General features: G+C 46.5%; 1 protein-coding gene across 1 annotated transcript in view; it reads left to right on the top strand.

The window, feature by feature from the left end:
* The window catches only part of IBTK (inhibitor of Bruton tyrosine kinase), a 1,971,965-nt gene that overhangs the window by 718,115 nt on the left and 1,236,239 nt on the right, over positions 1-17,611 (top strand). The window contains exon 12 of the mRNA XM_069606314.1: positions 1,168-1,776. Within this exon, the coding sequence (XP_069462415.1) occupies positions 1,168-1,776 (609 nt within the window). The remainder of the gene's footprint in view (positions 1-1,167; positions 1,777-17,611) is intronic.

Here is a 17,611-nt window from a genome sequence, read left to right as displayed (position 1 = left end):
CCGGTCAACCTCGCTGAGTTCACGCCACTTTTAACCACAATATCACTTATGCCTTGGTCGGGACTCCTTCTGGCTCTCATGGCTTCCTCAGACCTTCCAGCCACGTCCTCTCGACCGAGGACTTGCTCCCCCATCAGGAAACCTGATTGCTGGGTTTGAACTTTCCAGGCAGGTGCATCTTCATGCTGGTTTCTCTCTTTTTCCCTTCAGGCAGTCCCTTGTCTGTTTTTATGATTGGTAGCTGGGTTTTCCCCAGCGCAATGTTACAGTCCCTTGTTTATATTGATGCACTCCTATTCCAGGTACTTTGGTCATCACATGAAAGAGTAGTTTGTATAACTCCCGCAATCATCTTCACAGTATTTCAATAAGACAATTAATTAGGTTTTATAGGAAGAAAGGGAGGAGTGTCACAATGACATACAGAGGTACTGCCAGAGGCTTTTCTTACAGATTTTAGGGATTTCGGGGACTCAAAGGTAAGAGGATTAGGGAGCTCCACCATGGAACAGGAGTCACGATTCCCATGAGGAAAGTTCCTCCCTGTGAGTTCCTCCCGCATTTTACCACCCTTCAGGGGAATATCTGTTAGTGGCCTCATCTCCCTCCCTACCTCCCTAGCCTCACAGGGAAGGGCTTGTGACGTGATCCTACAATTTGTCACAATATACTGTTTATTTCTGTTTGAACTGTAGTTACTTAATGTAATATTCATGTTAAAGTGTGTGTCTATATAATATATTCAGTGAATGTTGTGCTTTGTATTGTGTGCTGTTTTTTGACTTATTGTACCTTTTATACCAGTTCTCTCCCTTTGAAATGTGAAGCTAGACTGATCTGATACATTTCCATTGAGAGAGTGTTGGACTAACCTGCTGGGCAACCTGTGCACACACTACTGGATTGGTCTCCAGAAGCCCCAACCATAGGGTTTCTGAAAAAGCGCTAAAACGACTATTAGATATAGATGTCTCTTAAGGGCCTTTTGGGGAGTTTGTGTGCGTTTCTGAGGTGCTTTCATTTTCTTTCAGTGTTAAATATATTCAATTTCTAAATGTCTTAGTTATATGGTACCTGTTTAATGACATGTTCGTGTATGTTCATCGGAGATTTCCTTTACTAATGCGTTTTAAATAACATCTGTGTCTTTTTTTACTTCTCCATTAGCCTTTATGAAATCCCAACTGTCTCACCATCAACATTTTCTGAAGACTTTGCTACTTTTTTCAAAGAAATGGATGAGCGGGACAGCATTCACGATGTTACATTTCAGCTTGATACAAGGATGTTTCCAGTTCACAAATACATCTTGGCCATGCGTTCTGACTTTTTCAGAAAGCTCTTCCTTTCCAATGAAAGCAGTGAGCAACACTCGCTTGATATTTATCTGAAGTCTGAAGATACTGTTGGATGTGACCTATTTGTGATGGAAAAGGTTAATCCTGAGGTGTTCACGTACCTTTTACAGTTTATCTATACAGACAACTGTGACCTCCTGACCTCTGGTTACAAACCTAAAATTATGTACAAGGATAAAACATCTGATCATCAAGATAGCCTTATCTCAGACCTGCAGAAAGTAAGTTTTCTTGATGATATCCAAGGAAAATCTGCATATGAAGTTTACAGAAGTAACCAAATACAGGCTGATAATGAAAGACAGAGGGGCAAGCTCAAGTCTACCAAAAAGGGAAAAGGAATTGTGGAAGAAGCTAATCCGGTGAAAATGCTGCAGGGGGTTGCAAAGAAATTTGGTATCAGTAGTTTAAATAGCCGGTAAGTCCAATATAATCGTATTTGCCATTTAGGATTTAGTTTTCGCCTTAATAGGCATTTTGCCTGCTGTTTTTAACTTGGTTTATCAGAAAGCGTTCATAAAGGATCACATTACTCTTGACATTACAGTTTGTAAATCATGTACATCAGGGGATTTGACATTTGTCATTTGAGTGGTCTTAGTTTGCAAATTCTCTATAAATATCCACATTTTCCTACAGCCAAATAATCCCTTTGATTTCATATGTACAGTTCAATAGCGTCTATTATAACTCAAATCCAAATTCTTTATATCTTCAGAAAACAATGTATTAAATTTAAATACACATGCCATTTAATTCCTCCACAGGATCCTTGATGTCCTTAGGTTATCAAACTTCTCCATCTCTGCTCCTTAGGTTTGTTAAATAACATGTCTCTGAATAGTTCAAACATGTATTTATTGTTTGCTTGTTAGGTGCTTGTACAATAAGAAAATGCTGTTTCACAGCACCCCCAGGGCAGAGAGGGAGCAAGGGTGGGAAATACATAAAAATACAATATTTAAGAGCAGTGGGGGAAAGGGGGACTTACTATGCCTTGTGAGTATTCAGAATGTGCAAGTGCAGCAAGGAAGAGGGGAGAAGGGGGTAAGTTCTGGGGAGAGGGGCGGTAAGTGCTGGTGAGTCCGAGCTCATAGGTGAGCCACAGATGAAATTCTAGGAATGTTGAGTGCTATATGGACTGGGGCTGAGGGAGGTGTACGTGCGAACCTCCAGAGCAGAGGGTGTGCAGGTGCAAGTGCTGTGGATAGACAGGAGCTGGGCAGAATTGATGTGGGAGGTCAGGGCCGCGAGGATGCTTAAGGGCCTAGGACACTGATTCAGCAACTGTGGGATTAGCAGAGGAGAGGAGAGGAGAGGAGAGGAGGGAAGGAGGAAGAAAAGAGGAAAGTCTTAAGGAGCTTCCGGAATTTGAGAAGATCCTGCTCAAGGTGCAGGGTGAGGGGGAGGCTATTCCATAGGAGGGAGCCCGCTAAAGGAAAGTGAACGACCCCCTGCCCTCTGTTTAGCAAAACGCTTTACACACAAAGAGTTGGTGCCAGAGGAATGTAGTGGTCTAGAGGGAGAGTATTTAGTGGGATAAGGTTGAAGCTAGTGTGGTCCCTATGCCCCGACAGCCTTATGGATGATGCAGAGGTATTTGAATTTAATCCGAGCAGCAACCGGGAGCCAGTGAAGACTTTTTAGTGCAGGAGAGATGCAGTCCCTGGGTTTAAGGACAAGGATTAGTTTTTCTGCCCTATTCTGGATTAGCTGGAGGGGTCGCAGAGTGGAAGATGGTAGATTCAGGAGGCGGCTGTTGCAGTAGTTACGCCTAGAGAGAACCAGGGCTTGGGTCACATTGAGCTTTTGAGAGAAAGTGAGAAAAGGTAAAATTCCTTTCAGAAGGAAGAGCTGAAAGTGGGACTTCTTGGCAATGTCCTGAGTGTGAGGGAGGAAGGAGAGAGAGGAATCGTAGATGACTCCAAGGTTTCTGTATTCAGTTGAAGGCGCAGGGGGAGAGCCCAAGGAGGAAGGTCGGAGTGAGGGGAAGGAGGGAGCAGGGGTCCCGATGGGAAGGATCTCAGTTTTACAGGTGTTGAGGCAGAGATCTTTGGAGGCGCACCAGGACTAATGGCAGATAGGGATGATGGAGGGTGCAAGTGGGTCAGTAGGGAGTTTGAAAAAGAGCTGTGTGTCGTCTGCGTAACACTAGAAGTTGGAGGAGAAAGAGGAAATGAGGCATGCAAGAAGAGCAATGTTAGATGTTAAAGAGCCAGGGGGAGAGTATAGAGTCCTGTGGGACACCACAGGTGGAGAGGGAAGTAGGAGAAGAGAAGGGGCCCAGGATGACTTGGGAAGAGCGACTAGTGAGGAAAGAGGTCAGCCAGTCCAGTGCCCGTTCTGAGATACCAAATGTATCGTGGAGCCTTTGTATGAGGATGGAATGGTTGACTGTGTTGAAGGCAGAGGAGAGATCGAGAAGGATAAGGAAAGCTGGGGAGTTGGAGTCCAGAGATGCGCACAGTTCATCACGGGTGTTCAGAAGAGCAGTTTCCGTGCCCTGGATGTTCGGAATCCAGATTGATGGTCGTGGAGACCACCAACAAGATCAGTGTTTGAGTTGGGGCAAGGCCAGCTTCACGAGCAATTTCCCCAGGAAAGGGGTGATGGAAATAGGGTGGTAGCTGGCAGGGCAAATAGGTTCAGAGGATGTTTTTTTCAGGAGTGGATGCACAAGGGCGTGCTTAAGGGGGCGAGGGAAACGATCCAGTGACAAAATGGTGATTGCAGAAATCAGCGAGAGCAGGGGCAAGAGAGCCAATGTTATCCTTGATGGTCCTGGATGAGCAAGGGGGAGACCTGTTTAGAAGAGACCTTCATGGAGCGGACAACTCTGGTAACTTCAGGTGTGACAGGGGAGAAGGAGGCGGAAGGGGGGGTGTGGGATGGGTTTTGAGGGAGTTTAGAAAGGGTGGTCAGGATGGCCTGAGCTTTGGTGGCAAAGTGTGACGCCAGTGTATCGCAGAGGGCCTGGGAAAGAGAAGAGGAGGAGACGGCTGCGGAAGGGTTGGCTAGTTCCCGGCAGATCATGAAAAGTTCAGCCGTGTTATTGGATGCACCGGAGACCCGTGCCTGTATGTGGGCTCTTTTCTTTGCACAGATGACGAGTCTGTATTGCCTTTGGAGCAGGCGGCAGGGCAGTTTGTCGGAGGATGAGCATGAGGTTAGCCACTTCTGTTGTGCTGCCCTGCACTTTCGTTTCAGGGCTGCAAGTTTGGTGTCGTACCAAGTGTTACGCTTAGAGGCAGGTTTCAGACGGATCCTCATGACTGGGACAAGAATGTCAAGAGTATTGGTGATGGAAAGATGGAGGTTGCTGAGGGCAAAGTCGGAGGCAGTCAGAGGTGGAGGTTGAGGAGGGGTAGAGGCGAAGGCAGTTGCAGTCACTCGTTTCATCGGGCGGATGTTGGTGAATGAGGTTGGTAGAACATTTGGGTGGGCGGTCATGGGGGCAAAGGGCTCAGGTGGGCAGAGAGGAGAGAGAGGAGTTACTAGTGGGGCAGGAGAGTGTATGAGGGCATCCACAGTGTGTCCAGCTGAGCGGGTTGGCCTGGAAGGGAGAATGGAGAGGGAAAGCAAGGTCAATATTATTGACTCTTATCAAGCCGATTGAACAATTTCCAAAATATAATTCCATTAAGTCTGTTTTGATTCAACAAATAACTCAACCTATCTTAGTCTACACATGTTTCACTCATTAGATGATAATATTTAATTGCCATCTTATTTGAGCTTCTTTAGGGCTATTTGAAAATTATTACAATAACCAATTATGGTAAACCAATTTCCAACCTTTTTGAAGATCATGGTTATTGGAAAGTATACAATTATAGCGATTTATATCCTGGATTCTCTTGAGATTATTTTAGAAAAAAAACAAATATTCATGGTTTAATTACTTACTTTCTCAATTCTTGATAGATGTTAATGTTAAAGGACATTTGTACCGCGCACTATCACCACCGGAGTGGTCCCCTGGCCCTCTGGCAGCTCTGAAGGAGGGAGGGAAGGTGGGTTAGTGGGTGGAGGTTGGAAAAGTGCAAGAGTGCAGTGATGTGGGTCGTCTGCTGGGCCTGGGTTTTATGCGGCCGGTAGTCGTTGTGTACTGATGTGCGAGTCTGTGTTTTTGTTTTGTTGTTGCAGTGTAGTGACGTTTGTGCGGTTTGTTGTGCTGGAGGTTTGTGGTTGTGTTTGGTTTGGAGTTTGAGAGGTGTATGCAGAGGAGGAAATTGTTAGTGGTATTGGTTAGTTGGCATCTCTATCCTGAATTGACCAGTTGGGCTCGCGTAATTTCACCTGATGGGGTGCTTGGGCACCCTGTACCTCTGACGGTCCCTGCCCGTTTTGCATTTGAGGCCCCTTGAACATCTCGCTGCCTTCTCTGCCTGCTCCGTCAACAACCTTGCATTTCCTCATCCCCACCAACATGGCTAGTGCACCTGCCAGTGTCCATACCTGAGTGTGGTGATTGGTGGTATCTCACCAGTTCCACAACCCAGTGGTACCTAGTTGTAGCTAAACGGGCGGTTGGGGATGGTAAGGATTGGCTGGGGTTGTTGCCTCCGTCTCCATGTGTCTCGCATGTGAACCACTTTGTCTGGCGTCATCCCCCCCGGTGCTCTGAGTGCTTCTCAGTCGTTTCTGGGAACTTGTCAATGTCCTTTCCTGTTTAGTCATTTTGTCCTACTGTTTCGGTTTTAGTTTCTGGTATTGAAGAGCCAGGTTTTTAGTAATTTTCTGAATTTAAGGTGATCTTTGGTGTTCCTTATTTCTTTTGGGATGATGTTCCAGGTTTTTGTGGCTAAGTGGTAGACGGCGGGTCCGCCAAGTTTTTTCTTGATGTAAGGTTTTAGTTCCAGGCAGATTTTGTTGGTTTACCTGAGGCGTCTCGTTGGCTTGTAGATTATTTTCTTTTGTAGGAATTCTGCTCCTTGTCCGCAGATTGCCCTGTGCGTTATGCACATTGTTCTGTAGGTGATGCAGTGTTTTACTGGGAGCCAGTGTAGTGTTTTTAGGGCAGTGGTGATGTGTTTTTATAGTCGATTTTTGACATGATGAGGGCAACGATAGTGAGTGTTTTGTGTGTGAAGGAGAGGAAAGGTGGTATTTTTCTTGCCGTGTGGAGCAGGAAGAAGCATTTCTTGACTGTTGCTTTTATTTCTGGTTCTAAGGTTAGGGTGTTGTCCATCAGGACTCCCAGATATTTACTACCTTAGATGGTGATGGTGCGGTTCCCATTTCCATTGGCCACGGGATAGCGGTTTCCTTCTCTTGGTCTTTGGATATGATCATGATTTCTGTTTTACCTGGGTTGATTTTCAGGTTGTTGGCATTCATCCACTTGAACACTTCTTTTAGACAGTCGGTTAGGTTTGAATGATCGGCTTGGGTATCTTTGATTTTGTCGATGATTTGAGTATCGTCTGCGTAGTTGTAGCATGTGATGTTGTGTTTCTTGAAGATTCTGATAACTGGGGTTTGGTAGATGTTGAAGTACAGTGGTGATGGTGAGGATTTGAAGGGTTTAATCCAACTGGTTTCTGATCTGTCTGCTAGGAATGACTTAGTCCAGCGTAGCGCTGTCTGTTATGCCTATGTCTTCTAGTCTTTTGGTTAGGGTGTCATGGCTAACTGTGTCGAAGGCTGCGGAGAGGTTGAGCAGAATAAGGGCTGATGTTGTGTTGGAGTCTGCGTTCGTTTTTAGGTCGTCCCAGATGGATGGTAGTACTGTTTCTGTACCTCTTGTGGGTCTGAAGCCAACTTGAGCTTGGTCTAGCAGGTGGTGATTTTCGACGTATTCTTGGGTTAGTTTGTATACGTAGGTTTTGAGGAGTTTTGCCGGGTAGGGGATGTTAGAAATTGGTCTGTAGTTGGAGAGGTCATCTACGTCACCGCTTGTTTTTTTCAGAAGTGGTTTGATGTAAGCTGATTTGAAGATCCTTGGTACGGTTCCTGTTGCTAGTGATAGATTTAGAAGGTTTCTGTAGTATTCCACTGGCGTTCCCTGTGCAAGGATTGATTTGTAGGTGTCCAGGCTACAGGGATCCATCGGTGAACCCGCTTTCTTGCTGTGTTTTACCAGCATTGCGAATGCCTCTGCTGATATTTCAGGAAAGTTATTGAGTTTGTGCTGCGGTTCTGAGATAGGTTTGTTTGGTTATATGTTGCTGTTGGTTGGCCTCTGTTGGTTGGTTTGTCGGATGTCATTGATTTTTTTGTTGTTGAAGTGGTCTGCAAGGTCATTGCCGAGTTTCTCAGAGGGGTTTGGGGGTGTCGTCACAGCCTGGTGGGTTTCTCATTTCTTTAATGATGTGAAACATTTCTTTTTGTGTGTTGGTGGCCTTTGTGATTCTGTCATCATAGTGCCTTCTCTTTGCCTTTACAATTTCCTTCTTGTATGCACAGATTTGCTTCCGGAACAGTGTTTTTTTGTCTTGGTTGTAATCTTTTTTCCATTCAAGTTCCATCTTTTTGTTTTTCTTTTTCATGGTGCTTAATAGTGGGATAAACCATTTAGCCATTGCTCTCTTTTTTTGATGGTGTAAATAGTTTTTCCGGGGCTATCTTGCCAATTGTATCTGCGATCCATTTGTGTAATATCTGCTTTCCTGTCTAGATCAGCTAGCTCTAGTTCTGTTGTTGAGGGTTTGGTTAACTCCAGTTGTTCGATTAGGTTGCTTTCTTTGACATCTTTCCAGTTTCTTTTTGTGGTGGTTGAGAGTTTAGAGTTTGGATGTAACTTGCGTAGGCAGAGTGATTACGAGTGGGATGATGAGATGGTCGCTCCACAGTATTTGTATTGGTGGTGCCGTGGTGATGAGTTTTTCCTCGGTGAAAATTGCATCCAGAGTGTGTCCTGGCAAGCGTGTTGCCCCTTTTACTAGTTGTCATAGTTTCATGGTGGTGAGTTGTTCAGTCAGTGAGTTTTTGGGAGTTGGCGTGATTGTCTTCGAGCTAGATGTTGAAGTCCGCCAGGATAATTAGGTGTTCGTGGTTGATGGCTATGTTGGTGATGGCTTCTATGAAGTTGTCAACGAAGGATGCATCATAAGTTGGAGGTCTGTACACCAGGATGAATGTGATGTTGGTTTTTGGGCTCACTGTTAGATGTATGACCAGTTGAGGATGTGGAGTGGTTCGTCTGTTCTTATTTTTAGGTGTTCTTTGAATGCTATTGTGATGCCTCCTGTTCTTTTGTTTTTCCTGTTTATTTGAAGGCATTTGAAGTTTGCTGGAAGGCAGCTTTGGAGTGTGATTTTGTAGTTGTCGTCCAGCCAAGTTTCTGTGATGAATAGGATATCAATACCATTGTCATAGAGTAGGTCGAAGATCTCTGTAGAGTGTTTTGACATGGATCTTGCGTTTATTAGATTGCAGTGGACTTTGGAGGTGTAGTTTAGTTTGGCTTTTCTTTTGTTAGGGTTGTCTTCCGATCTTGAGGTGTAGGCTTTGGGTTATCGGCGTCCTCAAATAGTTCTTCTAGGTTTTGTCTTGGGTTTTTGTTTTCATCAGGTTCGTCTCCCTGGGGTTGCGGTTGTCGATTGGAGGTTCTTCTAGCTTTGGTGATGTAAGGTGTTATCGCTTCGGTCGTATGCTGCTTGTTTCTGGTGGTGTTCATCCTTCTTCTTCGTGATTTAGTTAGGTTGTTGAATGTTGCTGCTTCTGACGTTGTGTTGGTACGGTCTGGTGAGCTATTCTCAGCGAGGTATGGAATTAGGTAGAGGGATTTGTCTCTTCTCTGAAGGTTGGTTCGATTTTTGATCCCGTCTGTGGGGGTGTGTTCTGTTGTTGCGGTTCTTAGTTGCAGTTCCGGGATGTGTGTTCTTTCTTCTCTTCTTTCCCTCGGGGTGGGTCGTTTGCGTGGCATTCTACGATTCTGAGTTGTTTAGTCTTTAAAGAGAGTTGATTAAAAAGTCCAGTTGGTTATGTTTTGGCCTGGTTGTCTTGTCGTGTAGTACTTGGTGTGGATGCTGTCCTCTACTGGTTTTAGTCTTTGTCTGTAGTTGGTATTTCCAGCTGTTGTTGCCTATTTGTTCAGTCGCTGTCTTGGTGGGGGTAAGGGAGGTGGTTAAGGGTTGTATAGTTGGGTGTTAACGGTGGCTCTCTTTAGTCTGTGTCTCCGTGAACGTGGTTCACTGTGGTGAGTTAGCCATGCGTGTTTAGGAGGGACATGCACTGGCTGTGGAGTGACTTTGAGGGGCGCAGCTAGTATTTCCTCCCTTGATGTAGTCTGGGCATCGAAGCCTTGTTAGATTCTGAGTATCATACAGTGCAATTTGGAGACAGAACCCTACTAGACTTTAAAGACCTGTATAGTGGGAGAGAGGCCTATCAATGCAATCGGAGTGTCATACAGTGCAATTTGGGGACAGAGCCCCAGCTAAACTTGATGTATAATAAAGATTTTCCATAATAATTTACTAGAAAGTCTTAATTTTATTAAAGACAGAGGCGAGCATTATGCTTCTCTTTCTTTTATTAAAACAAGTAAAGAAAGCTCAGCAGCAAGATATTTTGTGCACCTGAGTACAATAGATAATATGCATAAAGAAAGGTGCACCAAATATAACAAAATATATAACAATTTAGTAACGCATCATAATAAGCCCATGTGAGGAAAAGAAAGCTCCATTTCCCAGAAGGCTCCCTAAAGTTAATCTAGAGGCCACCAACATGTGACCTTAGTCCTCCAATAGGTATCCGGATGCCTTCATATACAGTCCTGAACATGAAGTAACTTCCTCTTTCGAGGCTGCGAACTTGGCTGTCCATAGTAGAATAGTAACTGTAGCCATCTTGTAGAAGAAAACGGGGTTGCGCTGCCGATCAGACGGACTTGTCTGCAGGCGCTGTCAATAGAGGGATACAGAGTAGAATAACTTCCTGTATATTACAACCCTAGTTCCCTTAGCAGGGTGGGAGAGAAAGTTAATTTCACAGTTATTCTAACAAAACATATATAAAATTCCAAATTGTCAATGATTCATAGAGATGCATTTAATTATCAGGCGTGATATGCGCTGCTATTTTCTCATCAGGTGGGATAATGCTTGCCGTGTCTTTAATAGAATTAAGACTTTCTACTCAGTTATTATTGAAAATCTTTATTCTATTTCAATACCGGAGGCTCACATTATGCTTGTTTAAAGCTTACATACCACTATAGATGCCGGCTGATCCACCGGTTTCAGGTAGAATTGCTTATATATTGATTGCTTGCCCTGTCTGCCATCCTCATGATGTCCTCTAGGCGAACTCCGGCCTCAAAGGCTTGGGAGGCCATAGCTCCTCTAACGGAGTGGACTCCGAAGTGCTGGTATCTATCCCTGCTTGAGTCAGAGTCCAGCGCACCCAGCGTGCTAAAGTCGGAGCGGAAACTGCTTTGTGTGGTTTACGCAGAGCTATCAATAGCTGCCCGTTAGGGGAGGTCCTGAGCGGGGTTGTCTTTTCTTCGTAAACCTTCAAGCATTTAACCAAGCAAAGCTTGGGCTGGTCTCTAAACACTGGGTAAGAAATCACCCTGGAGTTCCATTTCGTCCTCCTGTGTATATGAAATACAATGCCATCGGGACAAAAGGTCCTGCTCGTTAGATCGAGAGCTCTGACGTCAGAGACTCTCCTGCAAGAGACCAGGCAAAGAAGGGTAGGAAGTTTGCCGGATAGGGCCTTATGGGATAGGTCATCGTTATGTGGCCATGCTTCAATACTTTATTAACGTCCCAAAGCTTGTCATAGCGGGACGGAGATGGGACAGTAAGCCTGATACCCCTGAGTAATCTGCAGACAAGGTGGTGTTCTCCTGCTGGGACCCCCTGTACGAGATCATCTCCAGCAGAGATGGCTGAATGATAGGCGTTCACTGTTCTGTAGGCGAGATCTCTTTCAACTAAGGAAGCTAGGAATGGATCTCCTCTACAGATGCTGAAACTGGATGTAGCCCTTTCCTTTTGCACCAGGTGCTCCAAGAGTTGGAATACCTCTTAAGGGTAGAAGAGCCCAGCTTTCCTCGATGAGACTGACCGCCATTCGTGACATACCGGGGACTCTCCACCTTGACCTGAAATCCTCCAGGCCGCTAGGATCAGTGACCCGCTTAGAAGAAGGGGGTGACGCTGTCCTGATGGATCTAGTAGGAGATACGGAAACTGGGGTAGTAGGATCGGAGAAGCCGAGGAAAGTTCCAGAAGAACTGGATACTAGGTCTGAGGGGTCCAGACCGGCGCTATGAAGACTAGATCCAAATGCTCCCGACAGACCTTCGCCAGGGTCCTCGCTATCATGGTGAACGGAGGAAAGGCATAATGGAGTCCTTGTGTCCATTGTTGTAGAAATGTGTCCGTGGCGGCTGCTGCCGGATCCGGCCTCCAGCTGTAAAACACTGGTAGTTTGATGTTGAGTCTTGATTCAAAGAGGTCTGTGGACATGGGACCCATGACTCTTTGGAGGCGAAGAAAGACTTCTCTGTTGAGCCTCCAGTCGCAGTAATCTGTGTTATGTCGGGAATACCATCTGCTACCACGTTTGTAAGACCAGGGAGATACTCTGCTGTAACTGAAATTCGATGCTCCAGACAGAAATGCCAAAAATCCTTGCCCAATTCGGCTAGAGGCCACGATTTGGTGCCACCAAGATGATTGATGTACCTTACTGCTGAAATGTTGTCCATTTTCAACAAGATACAACAACTCGCTCTGCCTCTGGCAAAAGAGCGCACCACGAAGGAGCCTGCGACGAGCTCCAGGCAGTTGATATGTAGATCCAACTCCTGAGGAGACTAAGTTCCTCCCGTTGCGACGGAACCGCATCTCGCTCCCCAACCGGAGCGACTGGCATCTGATTCAATGATGATATCTGGGGTGAATCCGAAGATCGCTCTGCCGTTCCAGGCATCCATGTGGATGAGCCACCAGTTGAGCTCCGTTCTCGCTTGAGGTAACAGTGTCAGGCATTGAGAGTAAGAAAGATTGTGTTTTAAGTGTTGACCTTTCAATCTTTGTAATTCCCTGTAGTGAAGGGGGCCGGGAAATATTGCCTGTATGGAGGAGGATAGCAAGCCTATTACTCTTGCTAGCTCCCAAAGCGAGAAAAGACTCCTCTGTAGAAGTCTGCGTATCTCCCGTTTGGTGGAGTGAATCTTGGCTGGTGGAAGGCGATGTTGAGAATTGAGTATCCACCACGAACCCCAGAAATTCCAGGCTTCTGGATGGATGAAGAATTGACTTTTCCCAGTTTATGAGAAAGCCGAGGCTGTGTAATAACTCTATGGCTAGTCTGGTATGCCTCTGAACCAGCTCTTGTGAATGAGCCATAAAGATGTCGTCGTCCAAATAAATTACAAGTCGGACACCTTGTTCTCTTAGATGAGCCACTACTGGCCGTTTGGTAAATGCCCAAGGTGCTGACGAGAGCCCGAAAGGTAGACTCGTGAACTCCCAGTCTCGATTTCTCCAGGAGCATCTTAGATAACCTATGTGTGCCTGGTGAATGGGCACTGCGAGGTAAGCATCCTTCAGGTCTAGGCGCATGAGCCAATCGTTCGGTCTCAGGAGGTCCCTGAGCAGAAGCCTCCTTGATTTGAGCAGGGGCGAATCGCTTGTTTCTGATGCAGGCTGCTTTTTTTCGCTGTCTAACGCTATTTGCTCTGTTTGGGACATTACTATAGGGGTAGGGCGACAGACTTGAATGGGCTGGGCGAAAAACTCTAGGCGCAGACCGCGAGCTGTGTCCCTGACCCAAGCATCTCCCGATAAGGTATCCCAAGCTCTTGCAAACATAGCTAGACTCCCTCCTATAGGCGTCTGTGTCACAGGCGCTGTTATAAGTGCACTGACCTGAGGATTGTTGTTGGGCTGGATGTCTAGCCGCTCATCTCCAGGCACACCCTCTTCCACGTCCTCTTGAGGGGAAGAATGTGTTGGTGCACTCTTGCCAGGTGTTATGCTGGTCCCTGGAGTGCTGAGGTCTTTTATCGAAGAAATAACGGCCAGAGGAGCATCCTCTACCTTGTCCGGCCCTGGAGAAAACCTTGGAAGCAAAAACTCTTTTATTGAGGTCTGGGCTTTGTCCAATGCGGTGAAGGTACTGACGAATTTAGACATTTCCTTCATGAAAGGATCCCCAAAAAGCAGGCCTTGAGCTGTAGCACCAGACTCCGCTAATTCACTCAGCTTGGCATCGATCTTAAATAGAATGCGTTTGCGACATTCGGTTGATATGGCACAACTAGCATTTCCTACTAGACAAATGGCCCACTGAACCCATCCTTAGAGAATAACCGGCTAGTGGACCCGTACCGTCGAGGACTTTGTCCTGATGGGGCTTCCAGGCACGGTCTATGCTTTTCCTAGGGTCCTTCACATTTTTGCCCAAAAAAGTAATCATTTTAGAGTCTAGCTCAGGTGTTAGAGCTACTTTGTCTGCAATGTCTCGGCAGGGGCATTCAGCCCGCAATCTGGCTCTGACCTCCTTATCAAGGGGTTTGCACAGTTTGGAATAAATGTAATTAGCTGTTCTGGAAGATGGTTCCCAGTCAGTGCAACTGGGATGTATTGGGTCCTCCGGCGTGAACATCCCCTTTGAAGTAGATTTATTCTCGGTTGTCTTCCTGGGGATGGGGACTGCCGCAATCCCCGAGCTTGAGGGCTTCGAACCCTCAATTTGAAAGTCCTCCTCAGAGGAGGTGTGGGACTAATCGGCGTTGTACACGCCTCTGCTTTGATCATCTTCCGTGCCCTGTCTATCTCCCTCTGGGCTTGAGGGTCTATTACCACTGTTATCCTCCTCAGGGTTAAAGGGTCCATCGTGGGAAGGGGTTACCTTCCTATTCATAAAGGCTTTCTTTAGCCTGGAGAAGGTGTCAGATACGGCAGCGGTGGCAGGTTCTGGCTGGCTGGGGGGGGGGTCTGAGAGCTTCTGCTCTTGCGAGCCGGAATACATCCCCCTTCATTAAGGTGCTTCCTCTTTTGGGTCTTTTTCCTCCCTGGTTGAGAGGTTTCTCATAGGTGCTCCTCCATAGTATCTAAGCGGTGTTGAATAGGTAGGCGCCTGTCAGTTACTGCCTTTTTAATGCTGGTCTCAACCGAAGATCCCAGCACTTTTTGCAGGCTGTTTGCGCTTGCCACCTCATCAATGTAGCGGGTATCTTCCTCACACTCAGACCAAGCCTGATCTGATTAAGGGGAGTACTGCGCTGCTATGGTTAACCAAAGGCACCTTTACACACTTTTTTTATTTTTTCTCTCTGGGCTTCTTGAACGCCTTCTCTCTAGCCCAGTAATGATAGTTCAGCTCTTAAAATTATGCTTCTTATCCCTGAAGAATAGCTGAAACAAGAGATTTCTTCTCCTTTTTATTTTAAAAAAATGTTTTTATGCTAATTCGTTAATTTGAGTAATAATGAGCACTACCGTGAGGATTTCCGGCACTCGCGTTCGCAAAAGATTGTTATAACACTAACGGACATGCGCACTGGAGCGCTGGAATCCTGAGGAAAGGACCGCAGGGAGCAGGATCTCCCCTGGCGGTCTGCGGCGGCACTGCAGGCTTCCGGATGGCCGAGAAGAACGCCGAACGGCCGGGGAAGCGAGCGTGAGCCTACGGAGGGGCCTGCTGCAGCAGACTTAAAGAGGAAGTTACATCATATTCAGGACTGTTTATGAAGGGATCCGGATACCTATTGATGACTAAGGTCACATGTAGATGGCCACTAGAAGAACTTTAGGGAGCCTTCTGGGAAATTGAGTTTTCTTTTCCTCAGAGACTCATGGACTTATTATGATGTGTTACTAAATTGTTATATATTTTGTTATATTTGGTGCACCTTTTTTATGCATATTATCTATTGCACTCAGGTGCACAAAATATCTTTCTGCTGATCTTTCTTTACTTGTTTTAATAAAAGAAGGAGAAGCATAATGTGAGCCTCCGGTCTTGACATAGAATTGGAATCTCTTAAATACCATTTGTGTATTCTCAGTCCATTTTGCTGTAAAATGGGATTAATAAAAAATCTTAATTCCCTTTCAAACCCTTTTGGGTTTAATATATTTTTTAAATTATATATAACCCAAATAATAGGTCTTCACTAACCTTTTTTTGCAGGTTTCAGAGTCTAATCATCACATTTCACTTCTTACAAATATCTTACAATGTATTGTACTAAGGCAGAAAGAAAAGGGGAGAAAAACAAAGAAAATAGAAATCTTAATTTAATATAATTAGTTTTCTCCTATTTTGAAAGTGTAATTTTCCAGCTGTTGCTAGTACTTGCATATTTGATATGCACTTTGATCTATAACCAGAACATGTTTGGTTATTTTACATCTAGATAGTATATGCAGCAGTTTGACGAGATTTTTCCAAAAATGAGGTGTACAGTATCCCCAGTTATATAAGGACCTGTGATCTCGTATTCCTAATGCCCACCCCTCCCCCCTGACGACATGCACTCAAAAGGCTCATTCTACATCTTATTTATCATTCGTTTTTTACTGTGTTTATATTTCCTTTTTGGGCATTTCTCTTTGTGTTCTCTCATGTCCTCAGCACCCTTTATTTCATATGCATGTGAGTTCTCTTTCGTTGTATACATTGGAGCATATCTCATAGCAGCTGTTGAGAAGCTTTTCTTACCCAACGACACCATACTCCTACGTGTTCCCTTTCCTCCATACTGTATGGGAATCCCCCGCTAGGGACGGGAACAGAAACTTTTTCAGCAGAAGAAATTGTCTTCCCCTTGAAATTTAGATGCTCGCGGCCCTGGGAAAATGCGCTCCCCTGACTCTGCCCACCGTCGCCACTCCCCAGTCCTCTTTTCTGTATCGATGGGAACAGACCGCTTCACCAGAACTCCTGGGTTAGGCCCCCGGCCTTGTAATTCCACATGCTCTTTCCCTGAAAAGGCTTTGTTTTCTCTCCTCGCAATTGTTAGAGAAGACTCTGTCCTCTGGTGCCACGCTCCTCCCCTGCGCATGTCGACAATGGCGGGTTTCAGCAGGTGTCCGGCCTGCGAGGGGTCCTTCCCCACGTCGGATCCCCATGCGCACAGCCTCCGCTGCCTTGGCCCCGAAAACGGCTGGGACGACTGTTCACGTGCAACGCGTTGACCCCGCGCGCTCTCAAGAATCGTTTGGCCAGGTGGTGGTAGCTGTTTGAGAGATCACCTCCAGAGTACATCAAGAATTAATCCTACGTCCCGTCCCCTTTCCTCCATACTGTATGGGCGTCCCTCGCTAGGGACGGGAGACGGAACCTTTTTCACCAGAAAAATCAACTTCCCCTTTAAATTTAGATGCGCGCGGGGGCACACCCCTGGGAGCATGCGCTCCACTGACTCCACCCACTGAAACCACTCCCCAGTCCACTTTTCTGCATCGACTGGAACAAACCACTTTCACCAGTGCTCCTGGTTTAGGCCCCAGACCTAGTAATTCCACGCGCTATTCCCAGGAAAAGTACTTAAGTCTTCTTTTTTCTGGTCTTTATTCAGATACCTCTGTCCTCTGGCGCCATGTTCCTCCCCGGTGCATGTCAAGGACAGCGGGCTTTAGCAGGTGTACAGCCTGTGAAGGGCTCTTCCCTACGTCCGACCCCCACACTTTTTTCCTCCGCTGCCTCAGCCCCGACCACGCCTGGGAGGGTTGTACCGTGTGTGATGCGCTCACACCACCCGCTCTGAAGAACAGGCTAGGTCGTGGAGGGAGCTCCTCGGAAGGTCGCCTCCAGAGGACTTGAAGGAATTCGTCAGACACAAATCCAGACCCAAGGTAGGGGCACTGTTTTCATCTGCACCCCCGAGTGCGACTCTTTCCCTAGGAAGTGCCCGAGCGGGAGGGACCCATCAGGTTCTAACACCAGCACAAGTACAGAGGCTGCTTCACCTACGGACCTCCATGCAGAGGGGTCGTGAGATCCTAACAGTGACGTCGCTGAGGGACTGCAATGTTATATTACCGGGTTTCCGTCCGAGGGGCTACGCCTGAGTACCGGGCAAAAATCTGAGGGGCCACCTGTACGCAGCACTACCGGCGACACATCCGAGGGAACTCCGCCTACCAGGCCCCATTCTGAGGTGCAGGGTTGGCCTCTACCTCCACTGCCAAGAGTCCAGGAAGAGGCCGGGCCCAGCGTGTCAAGCACCACGACGCAGGCACGTTGCATGCTGCCAGACACAATGGCGGCTCTCCCGACACCATCCCCCTTCTGGGAGCAGATAGGGGAACGATTTTCCAGGTGGGGACTGGTCTTCC

This window comes from Ambystoma mexicanum, chromosome 4p (assembly GCF_040938575.1).
Source record: "Ambystoma mexicanum isolate Mex_15411 chromosome 4p, UKY_AmexF1_1, whole genome shotgun sequence".
Taxonomy (NCBI): Eukaryota; Metazoa; Chordata; class Amphibia; order Caudata; family Ambystomatidae; genus Ambystoma; species Ambystoma mexicanum.
This window is presented reverse-complemented; position numbering and strand designations above follow the sequence as displayed.